The sequence below is a fragment of the Chelonoidis abingdonii genome, chromosome 2 (assembly GCF_003597395.2).
Source record: "Chelonoidis abingdonii isolate Lonesome George chromosome 2, CheloAbing_2.0, whole genome shotgun sequence".
NCBI lineage: Eukaryota > Metazoa > Chordata > Testudines > Testudinidae > Chelonoidis > Chelonoidis abingdonii.
Window position 1 is genome coordinate 191289286 of NC_133770.1, and position 23465 is coordinate 191312750.

General features: G+C 42.7%; 1 protein-coding gene across 1 annotated transcript in view; it reads right to left on the reverse strand.

Moving 5' to 3' along the window:
- DCDC2 (doublecortin domain containing 2) overlaps nucleotides 1-23465 on the reverse strand; it is a 127556-nt gene that overhangs the window by 16661 nt on the left and 87430 nt on the right. The window contains exon 8 of the mRNA XM_075062015.1: nucleotides 5452-5571. Within this exon, the coding sequence (XP_074918116.1) occupies nucleotides 5452-5571 (120 nt within the window). The remainder of the gene's footprint in view (nucleotides 1-5451; nucleotides 5572-23465) is intronic.

The window sequence follows — 23465 nt, forward strand, 5'->3', positions numbered from 1 at the left end:
AGAAACATGAGGTGTTACCATACACACTCTAACTGAGGTGATCAGTTAAGGCTAGAGTCAAAATTACCAGCCGGAGAGGAAAAACCTTATTTGTAGTTGGTAATCAACATGGTCATTTGCCAGCGGTTGGACAAGAAGTTGATTGAGGAAGTGTGTGTTGAGGGGCGGAATAAACATGGGAATCTGTATCCTTACTTTGGTAATAAACCGCCACCCACTCCCAGTCTTTATTTAAAGCCTAACTTAAATTGAATATCCATTTTTGCAAACATTATTTTCCATTCAGTAGATCTCTCGTTGAGTTTGTTTATTGAAAGTTATTTTGTTGTAATGTAAATATACTGCACTTTAGGTTCTGTAATGAGTGCACCGAGGAGATATAAAGTGTCTCTGACTGGTTTTTTAATGTATATTCTTGATGTCTGATTCTGAGTCCATTTATTCTTTTACGTTAGAGAACTCTGCCATTTGGCCAATGTACTGGCAGAGGCCATTGCTAGCACATGATGGCATGTACATTGGTAGGATGTGCAGGTGGAACGAGCCTTCTGATAGTTTGGACCCTGATGTGATTTAGTCCTTATGATGATTGTCCCCTTGAATAGATAAGTGACCAGAATTGGCACGGAGGCTTGTTGCAAGGATAGGTTCCTGGGTTAGTGTTTTTTTGGGTGGATTGCTGGTGACAGTATTTGTTTCAGGATTTGGGCGGGGGGGCTGTCTGTAAGCCAGGACTGGGTCCTTGTCTCCCAAGATCTAGTGAGAGTGATGGAGCAGATACCAAACCACACCAACTAAACAGAAAGTGATGCACATGACAATTCATATATTTGCTCCAACCCCACTCCAGACCGAGACAAACACCCCCAAGGAAGACTCACCAGGCTAGAGCAGCCATCTGTGGGAGCCTGCAGGAAGGGTCAGAACAGGGATAGGAAAACAAGAGGGTTGACACTAAGACCCAGTGGTGCCCCAAATTTTCAGGTGCCCTACGCAGCTGCCTATGTTGCCTATGCCTAAGGATGGCCCTGATCAAAAGGCCTAGTGTTCTTTTATCTGAGTCAAACAAAATTTAGAAAAATTAGCCTCTAGATAAGTAAGCACAAAAAAGGACAACCAGACCAGGCTTTCTGGCAGAGCTGGTTACATAATGATAACAATAAAGATTCACAAATACATGTGTTAATAAGTGGTTTGATTTCACTCCACTACTGTTTGTAGTTTCATACTAATCATTATTCTTGAGCATTGAGATGACAATCAGAAATTATTAAAAATGGTTGACTCCCAAAATATGCAGAGATAATTGTTAGTCTGAAACTTCTACCAAGTCAATGTTATTCATTATTCTCCAGCAAAGATAAGAAATACTGTGTTAGGTGGCTAATCAAAGGAGGGCAAACATATCAAAGATAAGCAGTCCCATATGCTAAAAACTACGGCTCTTGATTAATCACAGTTAACTCACACGATTAACTAAAAAAATTAATTGTGATTAATCACAGTTTTAATCGCACTATTAAACAATAGAATACCAATTGAAATTTATTAAATATTTTGGACATTTTGCTACATTTTCAAATATATTGATTTCAATTACAACATAGATACAAAATGTACAGTACTCACTTTATATTACTTTTATTACAAATATTTGCACTTTACAAATCATAAACAAAAGAAATTGTATTTTTCAATTCATCTCATACCAGTATCATTGTACAATATCTTTATCATGAAAGAGCAGCTTACAAACGTACATTGTTTTAACATAACTGCACTCAAAATCAAAACAATGTAAAACTTTAGAACCTACAGGTCCACTCAGTCCTACTTCTTGTTCAGCCAATAGCTAAAAGAAATAACTTTGTTTACATTTACGGGAAATAATGCTGCCCGCTTCTTATTTACAATGTCAGCTGAAAGTAAGAACAGACGTTTGCATGGCACTTTCGTAGCTGGAATTGCAAGATATTTACGTGCCAGATATGCTAAATATTTGTATGCCCCTTCATGCTTTCCCCACCATTCCAGAGAACATGCTTCCATGCTGATGATGCTCATTAAAAAAATAATGCGTTAATTAAATTTGTGACTGAACTTCTTGGGGAAGAATTGTATGTCCTCTGCTCTGTTTTACCCATATTCTGCCATATATTGTGTGTTACAGCAGTCTCGGAAGATGATCCCACACATGTTGTTCATTTTAAGAACACTTTCACTGAAAATTTGATAAAACACAAAGAAGGTACCAATGTGAGATTTCTAAAAATAGCTACAGCACTCGACCCAAAATTTAAGCATCTGAAATACCTTCCAAAATCTGATCAGGACGGAGTGTGGAGCATGCTTTCAGAAGTCTCAAAAGAGCAAAACTACGATGCGGAAACTACAGAACCCGAACTACAAAAAAAGAAAATCAATCTTCTGCTGGTGACATCTGACTCAAACGATGAAAATGCACATATGTCAGACTGCACTACTTGGGTTCTGCTCGATAATGATCCAATCATCAGCATGGATGCATGTCCTCTGAAATGGTGGTTGAAGCATGAAGGGACATATGAATTTTTAGTGCATCTGGCATGTAAATATCTTGCAACGCTGGCTATGACAGTGCCATGAGAATGCCTGTTCTCATTTTCAGGTAACATTGTAAACAATAAGTGGGCAGCATTATCTCCTGTAAATGTAAACAAACTTGTTTGTCTCAGTGATTGGCTGAACAATAAGTAGGACTGAGTGGACCTGTGGGCTCTAAAGTTTTACATTGTTTTGTTTTTGAATGCAGGTTTTTTGTACATAATTCTACATTTGTAAGTTTAACTTTTATGATAAAGAGATTCACTATAGTACTTGTATTAGGGGAACTGAAAATACTATTTCTTTTATTTACTGTAGAAATATTTATAATAAAAATAAATACAAAGTGAGCACAGTACACTTCGTATTCTGTGTTGAAATTTATATCAATATATTTAAAAATGTGGAAAACATCCTAATATTTATATAAGTAGTATTCTATTATTGTTTAACAGCATGATTAATCGCAATTAATGTTTTTAATTGTTTGACAGCCCTACTAAAAACTATTTGTCCACACTTTTGGTAAATACTTATACACACATGTGAAATAGATCAGGATTGGCTCATGAGCAATTCATAAACAGGAAAGGGATATGTTTGAAGAAAAGAGTTTGGCCAGGTCTATTCTCTACCTCAGGGACATAAATATCTACTTAATTGAAGAGCTGGCTCAAGACATAAAATTTTACTTTCAAAAAAACACAATGAGGTGGATACCTCTCTTTTCCAAACTAGGTAAAAGGAAACAGTGCTGATAAAACATAATGAGCTCTGCCAATTTCACACAACGCTACTGAGGAAATAGTGGGACAACTAAATATCATGTTGGTCACTTCAGTTCCAGCACTGTGTGTACAGATTTATCAAAATCAAATAGACCCGAGCCTATTTTGCCATTCAGAGGCAATCTAATGTGGTACAAGACTGCAAGAATCCTGGCCCTGATTCTGGGCAGTGGTCTAGCCCCTTTACACTGCTCCGCTGGCACAGTGGGGAAAGAACCCAAGTGGACCTTTGAACTAAGGCAGCGTTTCCCAAACTTTTTTGGCCACGGAACACTTTTTAGCCTATTACGGAACACTTATAATATTATTTTGTAGTCGTTTGGTTTTCAAGTTAAAAATTGCGTTATTTATGCTCAAATATATTTTATTTTATAAAACAAAGCAACAATAAAAATTTAAAATAACTTGAACTAACAATTTCTAAATTGACATTGTGTATAAAGTAGTACAAAAATCAAGTGCAAGAGTCTTTCACGGAACACCTATTCACATCATGGGGAACACCAGTGTTCTGCGGAGCACAGTTTGGGAAACGCTGCACTAAGAAATCTTGACAGAGCAGGGCTCCACCTGCTGGCATAAGGCTGGAACAGCCCAATTCTGCCTTTCTTCAGCAATATGGCGAAAAGGGTTATGGCTAGAACATCCTGTGGTCTGGACAGATTAGACTAGTAGTCCATAGGTGTCTTAATCAAGATCGCTGTAATGTAGAACAACCTCTGTAGTTTTTGTGGGTGAGCCAGAGAAGTAGATTTGGGAGTTTAGGGAAGGACTGAAGTGTTATATTAAGAAAGAGTAATAGTGGGAGAGTTGAGGGCTTGAGAAAGGGGGAGGGGAGAGAGACTGAAAACATGAGGAAGGAGGAAGAGAACACAGTGCAGGGTAAAAATGAAGAAGATAAAGGAAGAGAAAAAGGATACCCAAGACATGCAAGAGAAAGAAAAGTAGGGCTAAGGAAGGGAAAGGAGGAAGAATAAATGCAAGGGAGACATAAATTACAGTTAAAAAAAGTTGAATGTCAAAATATTACACAGGAGTGATTGTTTTGTCTTTTGAAATATACCAGATGGTACCAAATGGCAGGTACTTCCCAAGAAGCTTTCCGGGATGGGTGGGTGGACACCAGCAGATCCCCTTTATTTACCCTTCCTCAGTCTTAGTAAACTACTGAAGTTTTCTAGGCATCTTGAGGGATGGTTTACACTTTAAAACTCTTTTTTGCTGGTACAGCTTGTTCCCTTTGGGAACTAGTTTAAGCTATGCCAGCAAAAGAACCCCTTTCCAGTATCAGCTGCTTCTCCACTAGTGGGGTAGCTTGTAAAACTCTACCAGTACAGCTCTGCTGGCAAACTCTTTCAAATGAAGACAAGGAGCAAATAAGGGGTGTGGGGGCATGGTTACTGGAAACAATACTGTACACTTCGCCTCAGGACCGGGGCTTCTTTTTAAAGTAAACGTTGTCTGAAGACTCAGGGGGTATTTGAGTAGATTTTGGGAGTGCAAGGACTTTGCACTGACACACAGGAAACTATGATGGGGTGGTGTGCCCTCTTAAGGGCAGTGGTGCCTAGTGGGTCAACCCATCCCACCATGTGATTTGGCCCATTAAGGTTTTAAAGGGGGTTAAAGACAGTCAGGGGTGGGGTTGTCTCCTGAACCATGATGAAGAACTGACTTGGACTCTTATAGGGATCCAGAGTGGGGTGACCTGGGTAACTAACAAAGTAAGTCACCTTTTACAGAAAGATTTAATAAATCAGACCCCACAAAGAGGTGTGGGGGTTGGTTTTTGAACCAACCTAAGTCTGGTAATTGGTGAAGAAAACATGTGCAGGCAGGGCCACAAGGGAACATGCTGGACAGGCTCATCTCCTGACAGGAACAAATAACCGGGACTCAGAAAGCATTCAAGAAAAGGGAATGTATTCAAAAGCAGTGCAACCTTGCATACAATGCTGTACCAATGAATGTTACAAATGAACCCTGTAAAAAAAATGCAGCAGCCATCAAGGGAAGCGACAAAAGAAAAACACAAGATTTGTTTTCCACATTAGTCATTTGTTAAAAGCTTAAAGATTACCTGATCTACTGGAACCTCTACCTGCGTGTCTTCATCTTCCTGGATTTCCGCTGCCCCCCACATTTCAGACCGTTTTTCACCAGCTTTATAAATACCTTCATCTACAACCAGAAAGAAATACTGAGTAGACATAAAGACCAATTGTGACACTGTGTGGAGCAACAACTGAACTGCACCTAAAATCTGCTTCTAAGAATAGCTTTCAAAGCTCACATACCATTTCCAGTGCAGACCTTTTAATGGATTTTAAATGTTTCATTATGTTCAATTTTGTTTCCTTTGTTTCTAATTACAGTTATACACACGCTACATTATGTAGAGGAAGAAGGAAAAGGAGAGATAGATCTGAACAAACACCCTGGATCTGAACTCCCCTCAACTCTGGGGAAGCTCAGACGTGAACCTGATCTTCACAACACAGAGCTATCACATTACATATAAACAATAGAATATGCATACAGATTCAAAATTATGATATTAGCTCATGATAAATGAGCTAATAAACTTTCCAGTGCTAAGCAAAACAGCACAAGCTTAGAAGAACAAATAAATGTGGTGAGTTATTGTAGCGGTGATATTACAATTTAGGATTTACGAAGATAACCAGGGGAATCAACTCCAGTTCCCCATACATAGCCTGAACAATAGAAGAAACTCTACAGTTCTGTTTGGCAAGGGCACTGGGAAGCCACAGAGAGCCTGCCCAGGACCATGGAGAGGGTTGTTTCAGGTAGGCAAGACTAATGGGTCCACCAGCAGATAGTCGATTCCCAATCTTATTCTAGTTCACATCAGTTTTATTTGTTTTTATTTTATTTGATTCATTTGTTCTTGTACTCTGCAAGTAACTTCCAAATGCCTTAGCCAGGCACATTTTTTGTACCAGAAAATTGGGAAGGAAAAACTAGAATGACAGGTGTAGCTTGTAATCTCAAAGATAACAAGGGTTTAAAAAACAGAAAAAACAGTTACTTACCTTTCATAACTGTTGTTCTTTGAGATGTGTTACTCATGTTCATTCCATGCTAGGTGTGTGCATGCCACATGCACTGTTGCCAGAGATTTTTCCCTCAGTGGTATCTGTTGAGCTGGTTCTGGCACCCTCTGGAGCCGCAGGCGTATGCACTGATATAAGAAGCACCAACAGCCGTATGCCATCTCAGTTCCTTCTTGCCAGTAACTCTGACAGAGGGGGAGGAGAGTGGGTCAAGGAATGGACAGGACCAACGCATGTCAAAGAAAAAGAGTTTTGAAAGGCAGGTAACTGTTTTTAATTCTTCGAGTGCTTGCTCATGTCCATTCCAGGCTAGGTGACTCACACGCAGTAACCCAGGAAGTGGGCTCAAAGTTCATGAATGTACTGACTGCAACATCTTCTCCCAAAATTGGCATTGTCTTGGGCCAGGGACGCCAGAAAAGTGGGGGGCCAAGGGGCCATGGCCCTCCCATTTTTGAAAGTGGATGGGCCAGGCTCATCCACTTTTCATCATGGCCCCCTGTGTCTCCCCTTCCTCCCCAAAGCTGGAACCTGGCCGAGGAGCTATGGGGAGCTTCAAGCCCTCCACCTGACCAGGGCAGGGGGGACTAGAGCAGCCCCCAGCCTGTGTCCCCGCCACTCGGGCCATCCATCGCAGATATAGGGTCCGTGACTTCCCACAGCTGCCCAGGCAGCTCTTACCATGGCCCAGCTGCGGCTCTTCAGCCTCTGAGGACCCACCTCCAGGCTAGGCTGGAAGCCGGAGCCAGGTCAGGGTAACATCCTCATGGGCAACTGTGGAAAGCTATGGACCCTCCACCTGCTCTAGGTGGTAGACCTGGGGGGTGGAGACACAGGCCAGGAGCTGCTCTCAGGCCTCCCCACCCGGGGCAGGTGAAGGGACATGAGAGACCTTGTGCCTCCCCCCACACTTTTAGGAAGAATCTGTTGCCCCTATCTTGGGCCTGTTGAGTGATGGTGTAGTGGGACGTGAAGCTATGAACTAACAATCAGGGTAGGGGCTCTGCAGATGTCCTGAATTGGTACCTGTGTGAGGAATGCTGCTGATGGAGCCTGGGCTCTTGTGGAATGAATGGTCACGATGGCTGGAGGTGGGATATTTGCCTGCTCATAGCAAGCCCGAATACAGGCAGTTATCCAGGAAGAGAAATTTTTTGGGTTGACACAGGTAGCTCTCACATCCTTTTTGCTATTGCCACAAAGAGATGTGTGGATTTCCAGAAGGGCTTAGTCCTCTCAATACAAAAGGCAAGGTCCCGCTTAATGTCCAACGTATGAAGCCGTCATTCCTCAGAGCTTTTGGGAAGAAGACAGGTAGCAAAATGACCTTGTTGTGGAATTGTGCCATCACCCTTGGCAGGAAGCTGGATGGGGGCGCAGTTGAACCTTGTCCTTGAAGAGCAATGTGTAAAGTGATTCTGACATAAAGGCCTTGATCTGAGTGACCCTTCTGGCTGAGGTGATCACCACCAGGAAGGCGACCTTCCAGGAGAGAAGTAGTAGGAAGCATGATGTTAACAGCTTGAAGGAGGGCCCATACATCTCGACAGGACCAGGTTTAAGTCCCGTGTTGGGGTGGATCAGTTTGCGAACCTGAGGATAGAGTCTTTCCAACACCTTGAGGAACTGGGCTGTCATTTCATGGGAAAACACTGATCTGCCATCCTCTGAGGAGTGGAAGGCTGAGAGGGCTACCAAATGAACCTTAATAGATGAGAGTGCCAGACCCTGGTGCTTTAGGTGGAGCAAACAGTCCAAGATAGACTGAAGAGAAGATAGAGATGGAGAGAGATCCCGTTCGGAGGCCCACCAAGTGAAATGTTTCCACTTGGCCAAGTAGGTAGCCCTGATGGAAGGCTCTCTACTACCTAGAAAGACCTATCGATCCTGTTCCAAGCAGGCCTATTCTTCAGGGTTCAGCTACGCAGCATCCATGCAGTTAGGTTTGGGTGAAGCAACCGGCTGTGGTCTTGTGAAATCAAGTCTGTGCAGAGTGGAGTTGCCAACGAGAGATCCAGAATTGTGCCAAATCAATGTTGGTGTGGTCACGCTGGTGCTATGCGGATAATTCTTGCCTTGTCCCGTTTGATTTTCAGAAGAATCTTGTGAACCAAGAGGATCGGAGAAAAGGCATACACTAGGCAGAAGTGGCATTGGAATTGGGGGTGGGGGAGCCAGAGTCCTCCCACTTTTAGAAAGTAGGGGGAGTGGCACGTCTACTTTTTGCAGGGGTGGACCCTGCCCTCTTCCCCTCCTCCTCTTCTCCTCAAGGCCCCACCCCTGGGGCAGACCAGCACAGAGCCCAGCCGGGGAACTTGGGCAGCTGTGGCTGACCCTCCACCTGCCCGTTGTACAGGGGGCTGAGAGCAGCCCCTGGCCCGTGTCCCCATCTGGCCAACAGCTCCACAACTCCACACAGACTCCCCACAGCTGCACGCGTGCCTTTCCCCGACCCAGCTCTGACCAGGTGGGGAGGGGAGAAGCCTCAGAGCCGTGCACGCAGCTGTGAGGAGCCACAGCACGGACCTTCCACCTGTCCTGAGCAGGGTTCCCGGGGCGCAGGGACGCAGGCCAGGGGCTGTTCGGGCCCTCCACCCAGGGCAGGTGGAAGGTCCACTACAGCTCCCCACATGGCTCTTACCATGGCCGGGCTGCAGCTCTGAGGTCCCCCACTCTCACAGCCAGAGCTGGGTTGGGGAGAGTTGCATGCGCAGCTGTGGGGGGCTTGGGTCCGTCCACCTGCCCTGGGTGGGGAGCCAAGGGGAGGTTGGGTAGACTGCTGTTTTCAGGCCCTCCCCGGCCCTGCTCCGGCTTCCAGCTTGGCAAGGGCCTGGGGAGGCGGAGGGCCCCAGCCCTCACACTTTTGGTAGGGCTCTGGCGCCCTTGGTAGGTGGTCTGCCCAAAAGAGCAGGAAGGCTTCTGAGAGGGAGCCTGGGCTGTGCCCAAGCAGTGAACAGAACTAATGGCATTTTCTGTTCTGCCTGGTGACAAACAGGTCCACCTAGGGAGGCCCCACTTTTGGAAGATGACACTGACAACCTCCAGGTGAAGAGACAACTCATGGTGACAGGAGAAGGACCTGTTGAGGTAATCCGTCAATATATTCCAGGTTCCCAGGTGATGAGATACCTCGAGATGAATGGAGAGTCTCGCACAGAAAGAGAGGCTGCTGGGGCTTGAAGTTCGCTGCAGGCACCACCAGAGACCCCCAGGGCGGGGTAGGAGAGCAAGTACAGGTAATCAAATCCGCTTTACTGGCACATAATACTTTCTCTGCCCTCTTTGAAGTGGGAGTCAGAGAAGAAGAGGTTTGCCATAGGGCCTTGACTGGCCCCATCACCACCTCATTGATGGGCAGGGCCACCTGGGATGGTGTTGCTGCAACCAAGATATCAGTAAGGCTCTACGATGTTTCTTTGATCTCCTTGATCTCCAAGCTCACGTTTGAAGCAAGCTGCTTCAGCAGGTCCTAAAGGGCCCTGAAATCATCCTGGGCTGGGGCCTGCAACAGCTTCATCTGGAGAGCATGAGGAGGAGGCTTGCACCAGAGGAAGGGTTCCTTCCTTTTCCTTGACTATGTCCCCTAGAGGCATCTTGTGGACTTCAGCACTGGGGTCAGTACCAGAGTCGGGATCCAGTGCTGAGCAGGAAGGAGCAGTAGCCCATATCTCAGAGACCACCAAGTCGAAGGAAGGCCCTGGTACTGGGAGAAACCCCCAGGGATTCCAGTAGGGTCACTGCATCGGCTAGTGACCCGCTAGCCAGGTACCTGCTGGGGGACTGGCACTGAAGCTCAGGGGGGGCGTAGGCTGAGTACTGATGGTGGGCTTTTGGCAGTACATAGGGTTCCCTTTCAGACTCCGAAGAGGATTCTTCTCTTGGCAACCAGGCAGACCAATACCTTCTTCCGCCTCTATATGGTGCCAGAATTATGGGGAACAATAGCGTGCCAGGGATTGGGATGCTGGGATCGTGTGGGGCTTTCCCCTGGATGATGCCAGGAGGCCTGGTGCTGAGACGGCACCTGATACACCCTGTTCCATCCTGCTTCCAGACACCAGAGCTGGTAGGTGCCCCAGGGGATTAGAGGGACCAGAAGAGAGAGGCTCCAGGGTTGATGGCACCATGAGTCCGCTGATACCATGGAGGCTTCGTGATCTGAAGTCCCAACAGATTTGTCAGAACAAAGAAGGGTCATTCCAGCAACAATCCCAGGCAGTATGAAGGAACTGAGAGGGTGTGGGCTGGTGAAACCCCTTATACCGGTACATATGCGCGCAGCTCCATAGGGTGCTAGAGCCAGCTCAAGAGATACCACTAAGGGAAAAAACTCCGGCAACAGTGCACATGGTGTGCACACACGTAGCATTGAATGGACATGAGCAAGTACTTGAAGAATGATGGGTACCAGCACTAAAAACTAATGGGGAAAGGTTGCTCTGCAACTTTCTGATGAGCTACACAAGACTGATAGATATCCATTTCTGATATACCCAAGTGCTGATTGTACCAGCACTGAGCATTGATATCACATGTAGGAAGAATTTCCCCTGATCATGTAGTAGCAGCATGTGCACTAGAGAAGCACAAGTGCAGAGGTGCTGTGATAATGGACTGAAATAAAAAACATGTGTAAAGAGCATGCTTGTAGTAATGAGAGATTTTAACTAAGCAGGCATAAACTAGGGCACACCAAGTTAAGAGAATACATCAATAAATATTGAGTGAAATCCAACAGATATACTGGAGAAATTTAAGGTGTGTATAGGTACCTACATCATCAACCAGTAAATAAAAAATAAAAAAAACAGTGGAGTATGTCAGGCACAAATATCAGTTAGAAAGGAAAACGAAAGTGTCAGAGAATAAAAGTTTTAGATGTGCACATGCACACACACTCTACAGAAGGCTGCCTATTGATACACTAAAGGCACCTTTGACACAACCTAAAAGTGCCCCTATGCAAAACAACATTCCAACCTAACTCAAGTGCAGTAATGCCATTCAATATGGCCCGCAACCAGAACCCAAGTAAATAAAAAACTAAAACCATCTTTCCTCTCCCTTCTTCTCTAACAAGTCACCACCCTTACTATTCAGCTCCACTGTCAAGTGCCTGGGGAGGTGGGGTGTAAGACGAGTTTGCAGCATGCCCTGAAGGTCATCAGATTCAGAACCTTTATGGACCAAGGTGTGGCAAGGAGTAAATTTCAAAGAAGTATGGCCCTCACAGAAAACGTCCTTTCAGTAGTCTTATTTATACCAGCCGGGCTTCTGTGCAAGCATTTCTGTTGATCTCAATTGTGATAGCATGGCATGTGGAGAGAGTATAATATAAAAAGCAAACCACAGTTAGAGAGTGAAAAAGAAATTTTCTGCGTAGGGGAATCACTAGCTGGAAAGGGCTGCTCCACCTCATTGCCTAGATACAAGTAGCCGCCAAAGGATTTGCGCTTAGCTCTCTGGTCTTGCAATCCACCTTCTAACCTCAGGCGACAGCTTCCTTAGCAGGTACTTCCAAACTAAATTGATTCACCTCTAAAAGTACAACTTAGACATAATACCTCAGGTGGGTCTTCTAGATTCATATAGAGTGACCTATAATTTCCACACCAACAGAAAAATTGCTAGCCTAAGCTCCCATTCCCATATAACATTTGCTAGGTTACCTTAGCAGTTAAGCGACTGATCTTAATTGGCAGAGGGTCCTGTTTCACCCAGTTCTTTAGTGCTGCTGCTTCTTGAGCTAGCCTTGTGCTCCTGGTGCTCCTTTGCTTGTTAATGTAAGAGACTACAATCATGTTGTCTAGATCAACTGGGAGATATAATATCTGTTTCTTGAAGGCCAGTTGGGTGACCTTCTCAGTTCAGAGCTTTCCTGAAGGGCTCTCTCTTAAGTAGACTGATGAAGTAACTTCATTTGCTTGGATCAGGTTTCTTGAATTACAGTGTCACTCCCAATCTCAGAGCCTGGTATTTAGTGTAAACGTTATTCCTTACAGGTCCTGCAATAACATCCCTCTCTTCAGGCACACAGTCTTCCAACCAAAACACACATTGTCTGGCCTCTGGAGACAGAAGGATCCTTGCTTGTAGGTCACTGTCCCTCAGCTTCCACTGAGCCAACAGAAGATGCAGGAAGAGGATGTACACGTTCCTGTCCAGTGCTCCAGTCCTAAAAAAAGAAGTGCCAGTACACACTTTTGGCACTATCACTCTGTGAAGGTATGGGAGGTCACCCCAGCGCACATCCCTCTGGTCAATCACAGCACCACACAGCGTCCTGCCTTGATCTCCCTCCACGTGGGGTGTAAACAAGCCCAGACCAGTTTCAGATATTAGAGAGTGCCCTCCATGGAGGGTCTCCTTTATTTACCAGAAAGTCTTTAACTGAACAACCTCACACAGACATACACAACACCTTTCTCCCTCAGCTTCCTGGTTTGTCATTTGTCTTGAGTTTAGTATTTGCCTCTGTCCAAGAGCTCTGGTTGCTGTTGCCTCAGAACTCCTGATGCTGTCTGGATGGAGTTTTCCTCTGACGTCCAGGTACGTTGTTCCAAAAGTCTGTTCCAAACTTCAGGCAGGGCTCTCTGGCCTCTCTGCCCATTGTGAATTCTCTGCTCCCTTAGAGCATTTTTTCCAGGCTCCCTGCCCTGGTAGGCTCACCAGGGAGCTTTCTGATTTCAAGATCCCCCTTTAGGCTCTCTGCCCTAGAAGCACAGTTTCTGTTTGGCTCAGATTACATTTACCTCCATCTCCTTACACTGGGAGCACAGGTTCCACTTAATTGAAGTGCGTGCTCTCTCCCTCTTCTAACAGCACAGCTTTTGTCTGGTTCAGGCTCTCTGGAAGCTCCAATCTGCTGGAGCTTCCTTTCTCTTCTGAAGTCTCTCTCTCTCTCTAATGGAGGTCCTTAGCCTTTTATCATGCTCAGGTGCTTCCCTGCCTAATTAAATGCCGTGAGTTACTCAAGTGATTTAACCACTCCCAGGTGAACCTGAGCTGTCCCAATCTCTCTTGTGGAGCCTGTCTGAGGTATGCTGGGCCTCTGACCCCTTCAGAGGGTCAGCTCCCCTCTGACACACTCATAAGTGATGGTACCACAAGTACCACAATGCTGTTAAAAGCGCTGTAATGGCATTCCCGAGTGTTCTGGCATAACTTGAACTCTGTTTCTGGCCAAGGGAACCATATCTAAGAAAGTTGTAATTCTCCCCATGCGCTGAAGAATCTGCTGGATCGAATGGGCTTGATCCCATCCAAAGCTGCCAGACCTCTTGATGACTGGTCTATAGTAACATTACCACCATAGCTACCAGACTCGTTGCAACAAAGGGACATTTTAGATTTTTTTTTAAAAAAAGATAGTGTAAAAACTTCGGAGGAGTTGTGGCACTCAGTACATCTGAAAACCAGCCCCATAGGACAGTGGTTCTCAGCCTTTCCAGACTACCTGTTTCAGGAGCCTGATTTGTCTTGCTTACCCCGAGTTTCATCTCACTTAAAATCTATTTGCTTACAAAATCAGACATAAAAATACAGAAGTGTCACAGCACACTACTACTGAAAAATTGCTTCCTTTCTCATTTTTATCATATACTAATAAAATGAATTGCAGCCGCCAGGTTGAGAAACACTGATATAATATATAGAGCAGTATAAACAGGCCATTTTCTGTATGAAATTTTAGTTTGTACTAATGCTTTTTATGTTGCCTGTTGTAAAACTAGGCAAATATCTAGATGAGTTGATGCACCACATGGAAGATCTCCAAAGGTAAGCACACTCCTGGTTGAGAACCACTGCCATAGGGCCCAGGATCACTGCTATTGAAGAAAAAGACACATTAGATCATGTCTATCCCCCTACAATGACTAGTTCCCATTAAAGGACACATCAGATATTAGAATGATACTGCACTTGGTTATATATATTTCATGAAATTCAGTGGGGCTCAACCATCAGGCAGGACAAGTGTACACTCAGTGCAGATGAGAAGCAAAGGTGCGGGTGGGGGAGGGACGTGAATGTATCTTTCCACAACCTTGATCCTCAGCCAGCTGGAGCTGAAATGAACACCAGGGAAACTTAGGGCAGTTTCAGGACTGCTCTAAATCACACTGCCTGCAGCCAGCAGTCACAGTAGCCCAAGATGTCAGAGAGTCTACCCTGTCCCTTCCTGCATTCTGCTGGTTATACTGGCTTTGCACCACCTGACAAGGGAAACCCTCAACTACCCCTACAGAGACACTCCAACTGCTGTGGGCTGCTAACTAAACCCCAAAGAGGGAAATGTAGATAAATTAGTAATAAATGTGGTAGAGAAACTATAGATATCTCAAAACATTCTGAGAGACATAATTCACCAAGGATATTTGTCCACTGTCTAAACAATATTCATAACCCTGTGCAGATACGCCATTTAATAAATGGGGACACCTTTATCCTGTAGAAAGAACCACAGGAACTGCATATTTGGAACTTCTGAGGAAAACAGAAGAGCTGGAACGTCGAGACCCTTTCCTGTTTGATGCGGTTCAGTATTTCAGTTTAGCTTGACTGGAATCTTTTTGTAAGCTTTGCTGAACAAGAACCTTACATGAATGTATTAAATGGTAAATGAGTTACACATTCAAATAACCAGTAAGAAATCTATATATTTTAAATAATTAAGCACAGCAATTAATGCCTCTTGTATAAGCTCCTTTCCTAACCAGCCCTAACTATAAAAAATTTATTGTAGCACAAATCATAACATTATACCCAGACATTTAATGTATTTCAGATTTGAAACTGATTGAAGTTTAGCAATAGGGATAAAAGAAAGTCATTGTAACAATGGCTTGCCCTGAATATTTTATGACAATCAGAGACATTTATTAACTGTAAGCTCTGTATGTAAGCAAGAAAGTTAATATGACTATAAAAATATTAATGTGTATTATGAGACTTTGCCTCATAAAATGCTAAGTCAAATGAAAAACAAAATGTAAAAAATCTGTGGCTCATTAAATCTCATAGATTGCTATGAGGGATGGAGGGGATGTATGAGTTTATGCTTGTCTATGACAATTTTCTTTTTGAAAAAATCTCCAGGCTGCATTGTGGTGGAAGATCCATGATTCTTCCTTTAAATGGGTTTGGTGGTAGTTCATTATGTGTGAAGAGAGAAGGAATTAAACAGAAATGGGTGGCAGGAAACCTGAATATGAGAAATACTTTTCTTCATCTCATGCTAATGTGGTCAACAGGATCAAGCTTTTAAACATTTAGTTGCTTGCTTCAGAATTTACTGAATTCCTAATAAGAATTCACTCGGCTATAGATTGCTGACAATAGACTATCTCAATGGAAATTGTAAAAGCTGCTTCCAGAAGGCTGACCTTGTATGAAGAAGTCTCCTTTATTGACAGGAATGCAGTGAACGCTAGAGCAGAGGAAAGGGTGTTTCACTTGTATGCAGTAGTTTGTTCTGAAAGGATCACATTATTTATCTTACAGTTCGCTGCTACAAAAAAGAATGGGTGTGATATTTTGGGACTTGTTTTTCCCCCCACCTTCTTTGAACATTCCCCATATTTATTTTCTCTCTCTGCTTCTAGGTGTCTAATTTATTCATTTATTGCTCAAATGACAGTTATAGACCATTAAAGACTATGTGTATGTTACAATAATAAAGTATCACCTGTTTAGTCTAGATTTGTTTTGACTTCTTTTCAGTTTTAAAATACATCACTCTCTCAGATCCCTAGTGTAACTCATCTCTCATAATGGCAAAAGTTTTGTACAGAACCAGATGAAACACTGCAACGTATATTTTATTTTACTCTATATAGGGTCTTATTCTGCATTCAATCACTGGACTACCGCATTAAGCAATGTGACTAATCTGTCACATGTGGTTTGTTCTCTCATTCTCTCCCCCAGGCAGAAATGTGTGTACAGTGGAGTGTTTTGTTTTGATAGGGAGAGTTTTACTTTTTTATGTACATGTTTCTATGATTATATTAGACACGGCAAAGTTGAAAAAGTGTGCCTTGCACTAGGAACGGAAGGTGGTGAGGTTTGTGGTAGCTGTAAAACTATATTCGGTGTCACATGACTGCTACTAATGAAGCATTGTGATATAGACTAATTGTAAAACAATGATCTTATTTCCTTCATCAGTTGTAAGTCCAGGAAAATCTCTGCAAATAAATATGATTATGATTTCTTTCTCACGAACAATAAATCAATAAATAAACAAACATGACTTTCTTCTTTACTGAGTTATTGTCAATGCTTCCCTTCCTTTAGCATAGTTTCATATGCATGGTAACTTCTCAATGAGCTGGTCATATTACTATGTTTGAACTACAGATTTTTATAAAACAACTAAGAGTCAACATTGTGTAAACATGATCATTAACATTTTTAACTCTGAACATCAGCCATGCACTCAACTATCCCAATGTTTACATTATGCTAAATTAACATTCTCTTGGTATTAGTGGCACTCATTCTTAATGAAGAGTGATAATAAAATGCACTTCTATGGAAGAGATGTGTTTATGGAACTACAAATTAAAGATGATGCATACTGTATGCCTACAGAGTATTGATCTAATACCCACCAGCTCTCACTTTCTTTTTTATCGAACTCCTAATCCTCACAAAATAAAATGCACTAAGGTCTCAGGCTGAAGGAATCACTTTCATTCTTGAGGGAAAAAATTGAGATTGTGGTTTCTGTTTTATAATCAATGATAGTACAAATGTACTCAGCTTCTGATTTTGAAATTAAATTCCTGTAGTTGCTAAAAAAATCTATAAGAGCCACTAGTGATTATGAAAGGCAAAAAATAACGTGACAGTAAGACAGGTCACCTCTCTAGGGGGACTCAACACCTTATATGCTGGTTGGTTTTTGTCACTGAATGGTATTTTAGAGTAGATACTTGCAAAATATGTGTGGGAAACCACCACAGATATGTGTAATATATGACAAGGAGTTTATTTTAGGGGGAGATTTTCAAAGGCAAAAATATGAGTTAGGTGAGTATGATTCAGAAGTTTGAACATCAGTAAATAGTACTGAAAGATTATACTAAACTATCACACCCTACAAAAACTCTGCACTGATGCTACAATCTACTAAAATATGGCATCAGAAAATAATCTTCTAGGTATGATACTGAGCTTGTATTAATGAATTGGTTCCAATGGAGCTTTCATCAATTTTATTAGGATCACATGGATGTCTCAAACATCTGGCTTTTAAAAGAGATGTGTTTTGCATATTTTTATTTTAACTAGCCCCTTGATGCCAGCATTTTGGATGTCTCCTTATGACACACTAATGCAAAATGCTCTGAATAATTCCTGTCGGGATGAGACTGGTATCCTTTTTCTAATGTTTCAGAATTTAACTGGGCTATGAGGAAATTGATGCCTCTGAAGGTGATGATGAAGCCTAACACAATAAAGAGTGTGCTTTGGCCTTTTAAAGATGGTTTTATGGGATGAAAGATTGTTCACCAAGCTGGCACTGAACAACATAAATGTGAGGGATATAGACCTGAACAGCTTGCACAGTTCTTTTCTTTTTCCAATCAGATCATATAACTGAAGTATTTTAAATTGGCTCTTATTTCCTAAGGCTAAAGTAGGATTTTACTGTCTAGAAATGGGCTAAACGACTATTTTCACAATAGGTTCCAACCAAATAAACAGTGTGGTAAAATATTTAACACAACCATGGATGGAGGAGATATCACAACACCACATGCTTTTGGTATCACTTTAATAAACTCAATTATTGCTGAGGCACAGCTGCAGTAATCTACAGCTCTAAACCTCACTGACATTTCCAGTTGCAGCCACTGTAAGAAAAAATATGTTCAGTATTGCTTATGCTATTACCAGTGTAACACAAATCCAATCATATCATTATTATGTCTAATAGGTTAGAAAAACTGAAATGCTAGCTTGCAGTCTACCAGATCTGTCATAAATATGAAGGGATTTAAACATAAAAAAAAAATAAGTAATTCTTCAATCTTGATTTTATGGGATTGTGACATGCATGGGTTATGATATGTATGGCATACTGGTGAAACACTGTTTCTAGTATGTGCATTTGAAAAAAAAAGCAAATTCAAAAATAATGCCTGGTTAACTTTGCAGTCTGAACTGTGCTGGAAGATTTAGGTTAAGCCTTTAAATATTATATGGATCAGGGCTGGCTCTAGGCACCAGCAAACCAAGCACGTGCTTGGGGTGGCAAAATTGCACAGCAGCATTCCGGGGGTGGCAGTTGCGCCTAGAGCCGGCCCTGATATGGATATAATTCTTGATTAATTAAATCCTGGAATCAATGTCCTTCAGACATTTGCACTTATGTACTCAAACAGAAGAGCAGATTCTAAGCTTGAGGAGCAAAAACACATTGTCTTCAAAGAATATTTAGTTTTTATCCACTTCAGTATACTCCAAACAGTGCACATTTCAATTCCATGTATAGTTTATTTGGTCCAAATTAAAAAGAAACCAATAGCAACTTCTAATGCATATAGCACATTAAAATATGAAGACTCTTAAAGCACTGTACATAGGAAACAAAAATCAGGAGGAACACTACCCAAGATGTGGTAGATGAGCAAATGTGGTGCTATTTTCAAATATACTGTTAAAAGTAGATGTATTTGTAATTTGTAAATCTATAACTGCTGTCCATTCTGTTCATTATAAGTGAAATGTGAAACCCTGTATTTATTTACAGTACAATACAATACAAATAAAGCAAGAGTGTAATTATAAAACATAAGGTTTTCTTATTGGCAGCCTCTTTACTATGATTGAGTGGAAGGTCTCTCTCCAGCTCCCGCCTTTTAAAAAAAATATTTTGAACAGCACAATCAAGGAATAGTGACTTTCTTGGAGATATGTGATAGTCTGAGTCATTCGAACTATTTTTCTAAGAACTGTTTAGGAGAGGGGTAGGAGGACAACTCAAGGGAGATCAGTGGACTGATCTCTATGAGAACTAGAGCTAACTTTGGAGGAAAACTAGGTATCAAGCAGATGGATACTTTGACCTGAAGTAAGATCAGGAAAGAACCTATAAGAAAAGAACTGCTAGTTCTCTCATCCTCCACACAGAGGAAATGACCAACAACATGGCCATCTCAACCGAAAGTCACCCACCCAATAGGACCCTAAACTTATGAAGAGTTTATGCAAAAATATTTTTAGAATCCAAACAACAATAGACCTAGAAGAGAGATTCTTGTCTACTCTCATGAATCTGGTGACCAGACCCTGGTGTAATGGTGTGCTAAACTGTATTATACTGTTCAGCTACGAGGCACCATGTGTAACATATTTAAATGAAGCTCACATCAGCCATTCCTGGCAGTTCACATCTCTGGTATATCTCTGAGAAGGAGGCTCTGTAGCCAGTCGACATCTGGTACAGGAATCTCAGCTGCTAGCAGCATGTCCATCACTTATCTTGTACAAAGTATACATGACAGTGAGGTTCCAATGGCAAAACAGGCTATGTTTGCTTCCCAGTGGACATATTCAGGTAGAGAGATGGCAACATGCAGGAAGGTGACTGCTCAAGCTATGGACGTTAGGAATTCTCCAGGTCCCACCACAGGCATAATTCTCCAGGGTGATCGCATATTGATTTTTCCGTATTCTACACTAGAACTAAACCTCTTCAAATTTAAGACTGGATGCAGAAAATCATAACCCTCCCACCAAGCTTTTTGTCATCACAAACAACAGCACACAGACCCCTGCAAAGCAATCCTTGATTGGCACCCGAAGATGGTTCTGCTGTAGGGCCAGCACACTGTTTCTTGCTTCTCTGCCTGATAAGAGATGGGACATGGCACAAATCAGTGGGAATTTGGAAAAGACTATAAATCCACAAATATTCGAATGAGATCATAGATAGCACCCAGCTATATTTGGTAATCTGCCCTCACTGCTTACAGGAAATGGAGATTTCCTCTCACTGGAAGCAGGGATGGGCCTTGCTTCCCTGACATTAAAAACTCTTTCACCAGCATTGTGCACTCCTGCTGCCACAGGTCTATTCCTCAGGATTCTTGCCCAGTTGGACCTTGGGGCCTATGACCTCTACCAACACTTAAATGGGAATCGGAGGGGCTGGATGATCCTGGCACAGGAAAGATGATCAGCTTCTTGGGCTCCAAAAGCTTCTTGGGCTTCATTTCATCACGGAGGCTCTGAAGAGCTTGATGCAAAGCTTCCACAGAAAACGTCTCACCTTTAACAGGAGTAGCTATGAACGTCTGCTTGGTCTGAATCTCCTGGAACTGTAACCTTAAGAGGATTCTCCTCTCTTGAGCCTGTTTATAAGTATCCAGGTGACCACTTCCAAGGGGACATCATTCATGCAGCTGGAAATGAAGTGGAGGCTAGAACAGGCTTCCTTCACCTACTTGTGACCCAGTAAGAATCCTGATCCACAGCCTGCTGCTAAATTGCTATAGGAAGTGCTCCAAAGAACACTGAAGCTGAAAGGAGTCTTTTCAGAGCATAACATTCTGGCTGAATCCACCAAAATAGTTGTTGTGTTCAGTTCATGCTTTCTTTTGGATTCCAGCTTCCTGTCAAAAGGATCTTTCAGAGGAAATTCCCTCCTCTATGTGAGAGCAGGTATCTTCAAGTGAGGAGTTAACTCCGTGTCTATATCCATGAGAGCTGGGGTTTCCTATGCTTCTTGAGCAGGTGGTCCATTAGGATAGGATGAGAATCTAGCACATCACAGGATTCATTGACACTTTCTTAGATGTCCTTGTGGGAAAAGAAATAGCCAAAGGGTTCTTCCCACATAAACAGCCTCTTCTAAAGGGCTCTTGTTCTTAGGAGATATCCTGGGGGAAATCCAGGATGGAGGATACCATTTCCTCAGTGGTGTTGAAGACCCAATCTCTAAGGAGCACTCATCTTCTTCCTCTGGGTTTTCCAGTACCCTGGGACTGACAGCCAGATGGCAAGAAGCTGCTTCCCCTGGCCTCTGCTTTGAGATGAATTTGGTAGGTACTAAAGAAATTCAAGTGGAAGAATGCCTCCAGACAAGGATTGCCACCTCCAAGACACAGAAAACTCATCCACTGGCCACTGACCCCCACCAAAAAAAACGGTCCTACTGCCAACTATAGCTAATTATTATTAAAATGTTTGAGAGAATCATTTTACATGGACTCTCAGTGCCACTCAGATTTGTCCGAGCCACCAAATAAATCTGAGTGGTGCTGTGACCTCATATCCCAGATCGCAATGCTTGGAGTGGAGAGCCAGGTCCAGCTCCACAGGACAGGACCCACCACTGCAAGGTGAATGTGGGGCAGGTTCATTCGCCAATCCCTCTGCACTAGGGCAGGATTAGGGTTTCAAAATAAGAAATTGCAGTTGGTGGGTCACGTTAGTAAAACATTTGGGAACCACTTCTCCAAGTAGGGAGAAAATGGCACATTACATCTTTTAACCAGGAAGGCAGTACAAAAACCACCTAGATCCATTAGAAACCAGCCTAACTAGTGGCAACCCTAGCTCAAACTATAATGCTTGGGACCCTCCCCAACACTGTGGCTGACTGCAACACTGGGGAAAGAGGACAGGGCACCAATCATCTAGCAGAAATCCTGCTGGAGGAGGAACAGGCTAGCTATCTGTCTTAGAGTCACTACAGCATAGAGCTTGTGGACTGGGGGATAGAGAGTCAGAAAGTGGCCTGCTCACCCCTCCCATCTTAAATTGCTCAAACACAGAACTGAGGCAGATCACAAACGGCAGAAAGAAGCTGGAAGGAAAGCAGGAACACGGAGTCCATTTACCTGAACTCATGCTCCTCCAGATCTGTGCCTTGGCCCCACCGCCTGCCATGAGACATGCTGCTTGTCTGATGTCTACTTAGCAGGGGAGCTGCATCGTATTAAGCCTCCTATCCCTTTGGTGAAGGGTCCCATGAGTTACCAGGATTGAAAGAAGCCTGTCACAAAATGGCCCTGGGTCCCTCTGTAGTCACTTCAGTACCTTAATGAGACACTCTAATCCTGCTGCTCACACCACAACTGCAGGACCCTGCAGCAGGAGTTCCTATCTCACCATAGGGTAGGACACTGGGGCTGAGAGAGAGATGGTATTAGTGGAAGGGCTTTTCTGATCTCCAAAAGCACAACATCCAGTTAGGGGAATTGGAATTGCATAGAGTGATGTCACAGACAGCAACAGTCAGATTCCAGACTGAGGAGCTTTCAAATAAAGTCACCAATTTGAATGGTAATTGGATTTTTGTTTATCGCAGGTTTTTCAGTAACAAAGAACTTATAACAATAAAACATGAAGAGTGAAAAACAGTCCCCCTTGAAAAGGAACCAATTACACGATTATTAATTTTGCCCAATTCTCAGTTACACGTGGGCCTCATTTACACTATTTTGGCAGAATAAGGCTCCTCTTCACTGTCAGAGCAGAGTAAATGAAAACAAATCTAAATATCTTTAAACAGTGACCCCAGAAACACTGTATTTTAAAATGCAATGCAGACCAGTGTACACTCGATCGAGTTTTTTGTAACTGAGTTAAAGATTCTTGTCCTTCAGTCATTGAAAAGCCTTTGCATTAACTTATAAAGAATACTTAAAAGAAAAAAACCCAATATTCTTTGCTCTTGTGAGTTCTTGTCACACTTTTAATATAACTATCTAGTAACTGCACGTAAATTACTTTTTGCTTTAAAAAAATCATAATCCACAAATCAAACATCAAAACCACAGTTGGAGCTTTTGAAGGAGCATTTAGACATATATTTTACTGATCTGGCCAAAATAATAACTTCTAACTCGTAAAAAAAGTTATATTTCACATTCCTGTCATGACTGGAGAGCTATGTTTCACTAAAAGCAACTACAGAGACAAGAAATATGACTTTAATAAGGTGTAAAAACTCAAACAATTTTTTAGCTATTAAGCTCTCCTGGTAGTGTGGCCTATT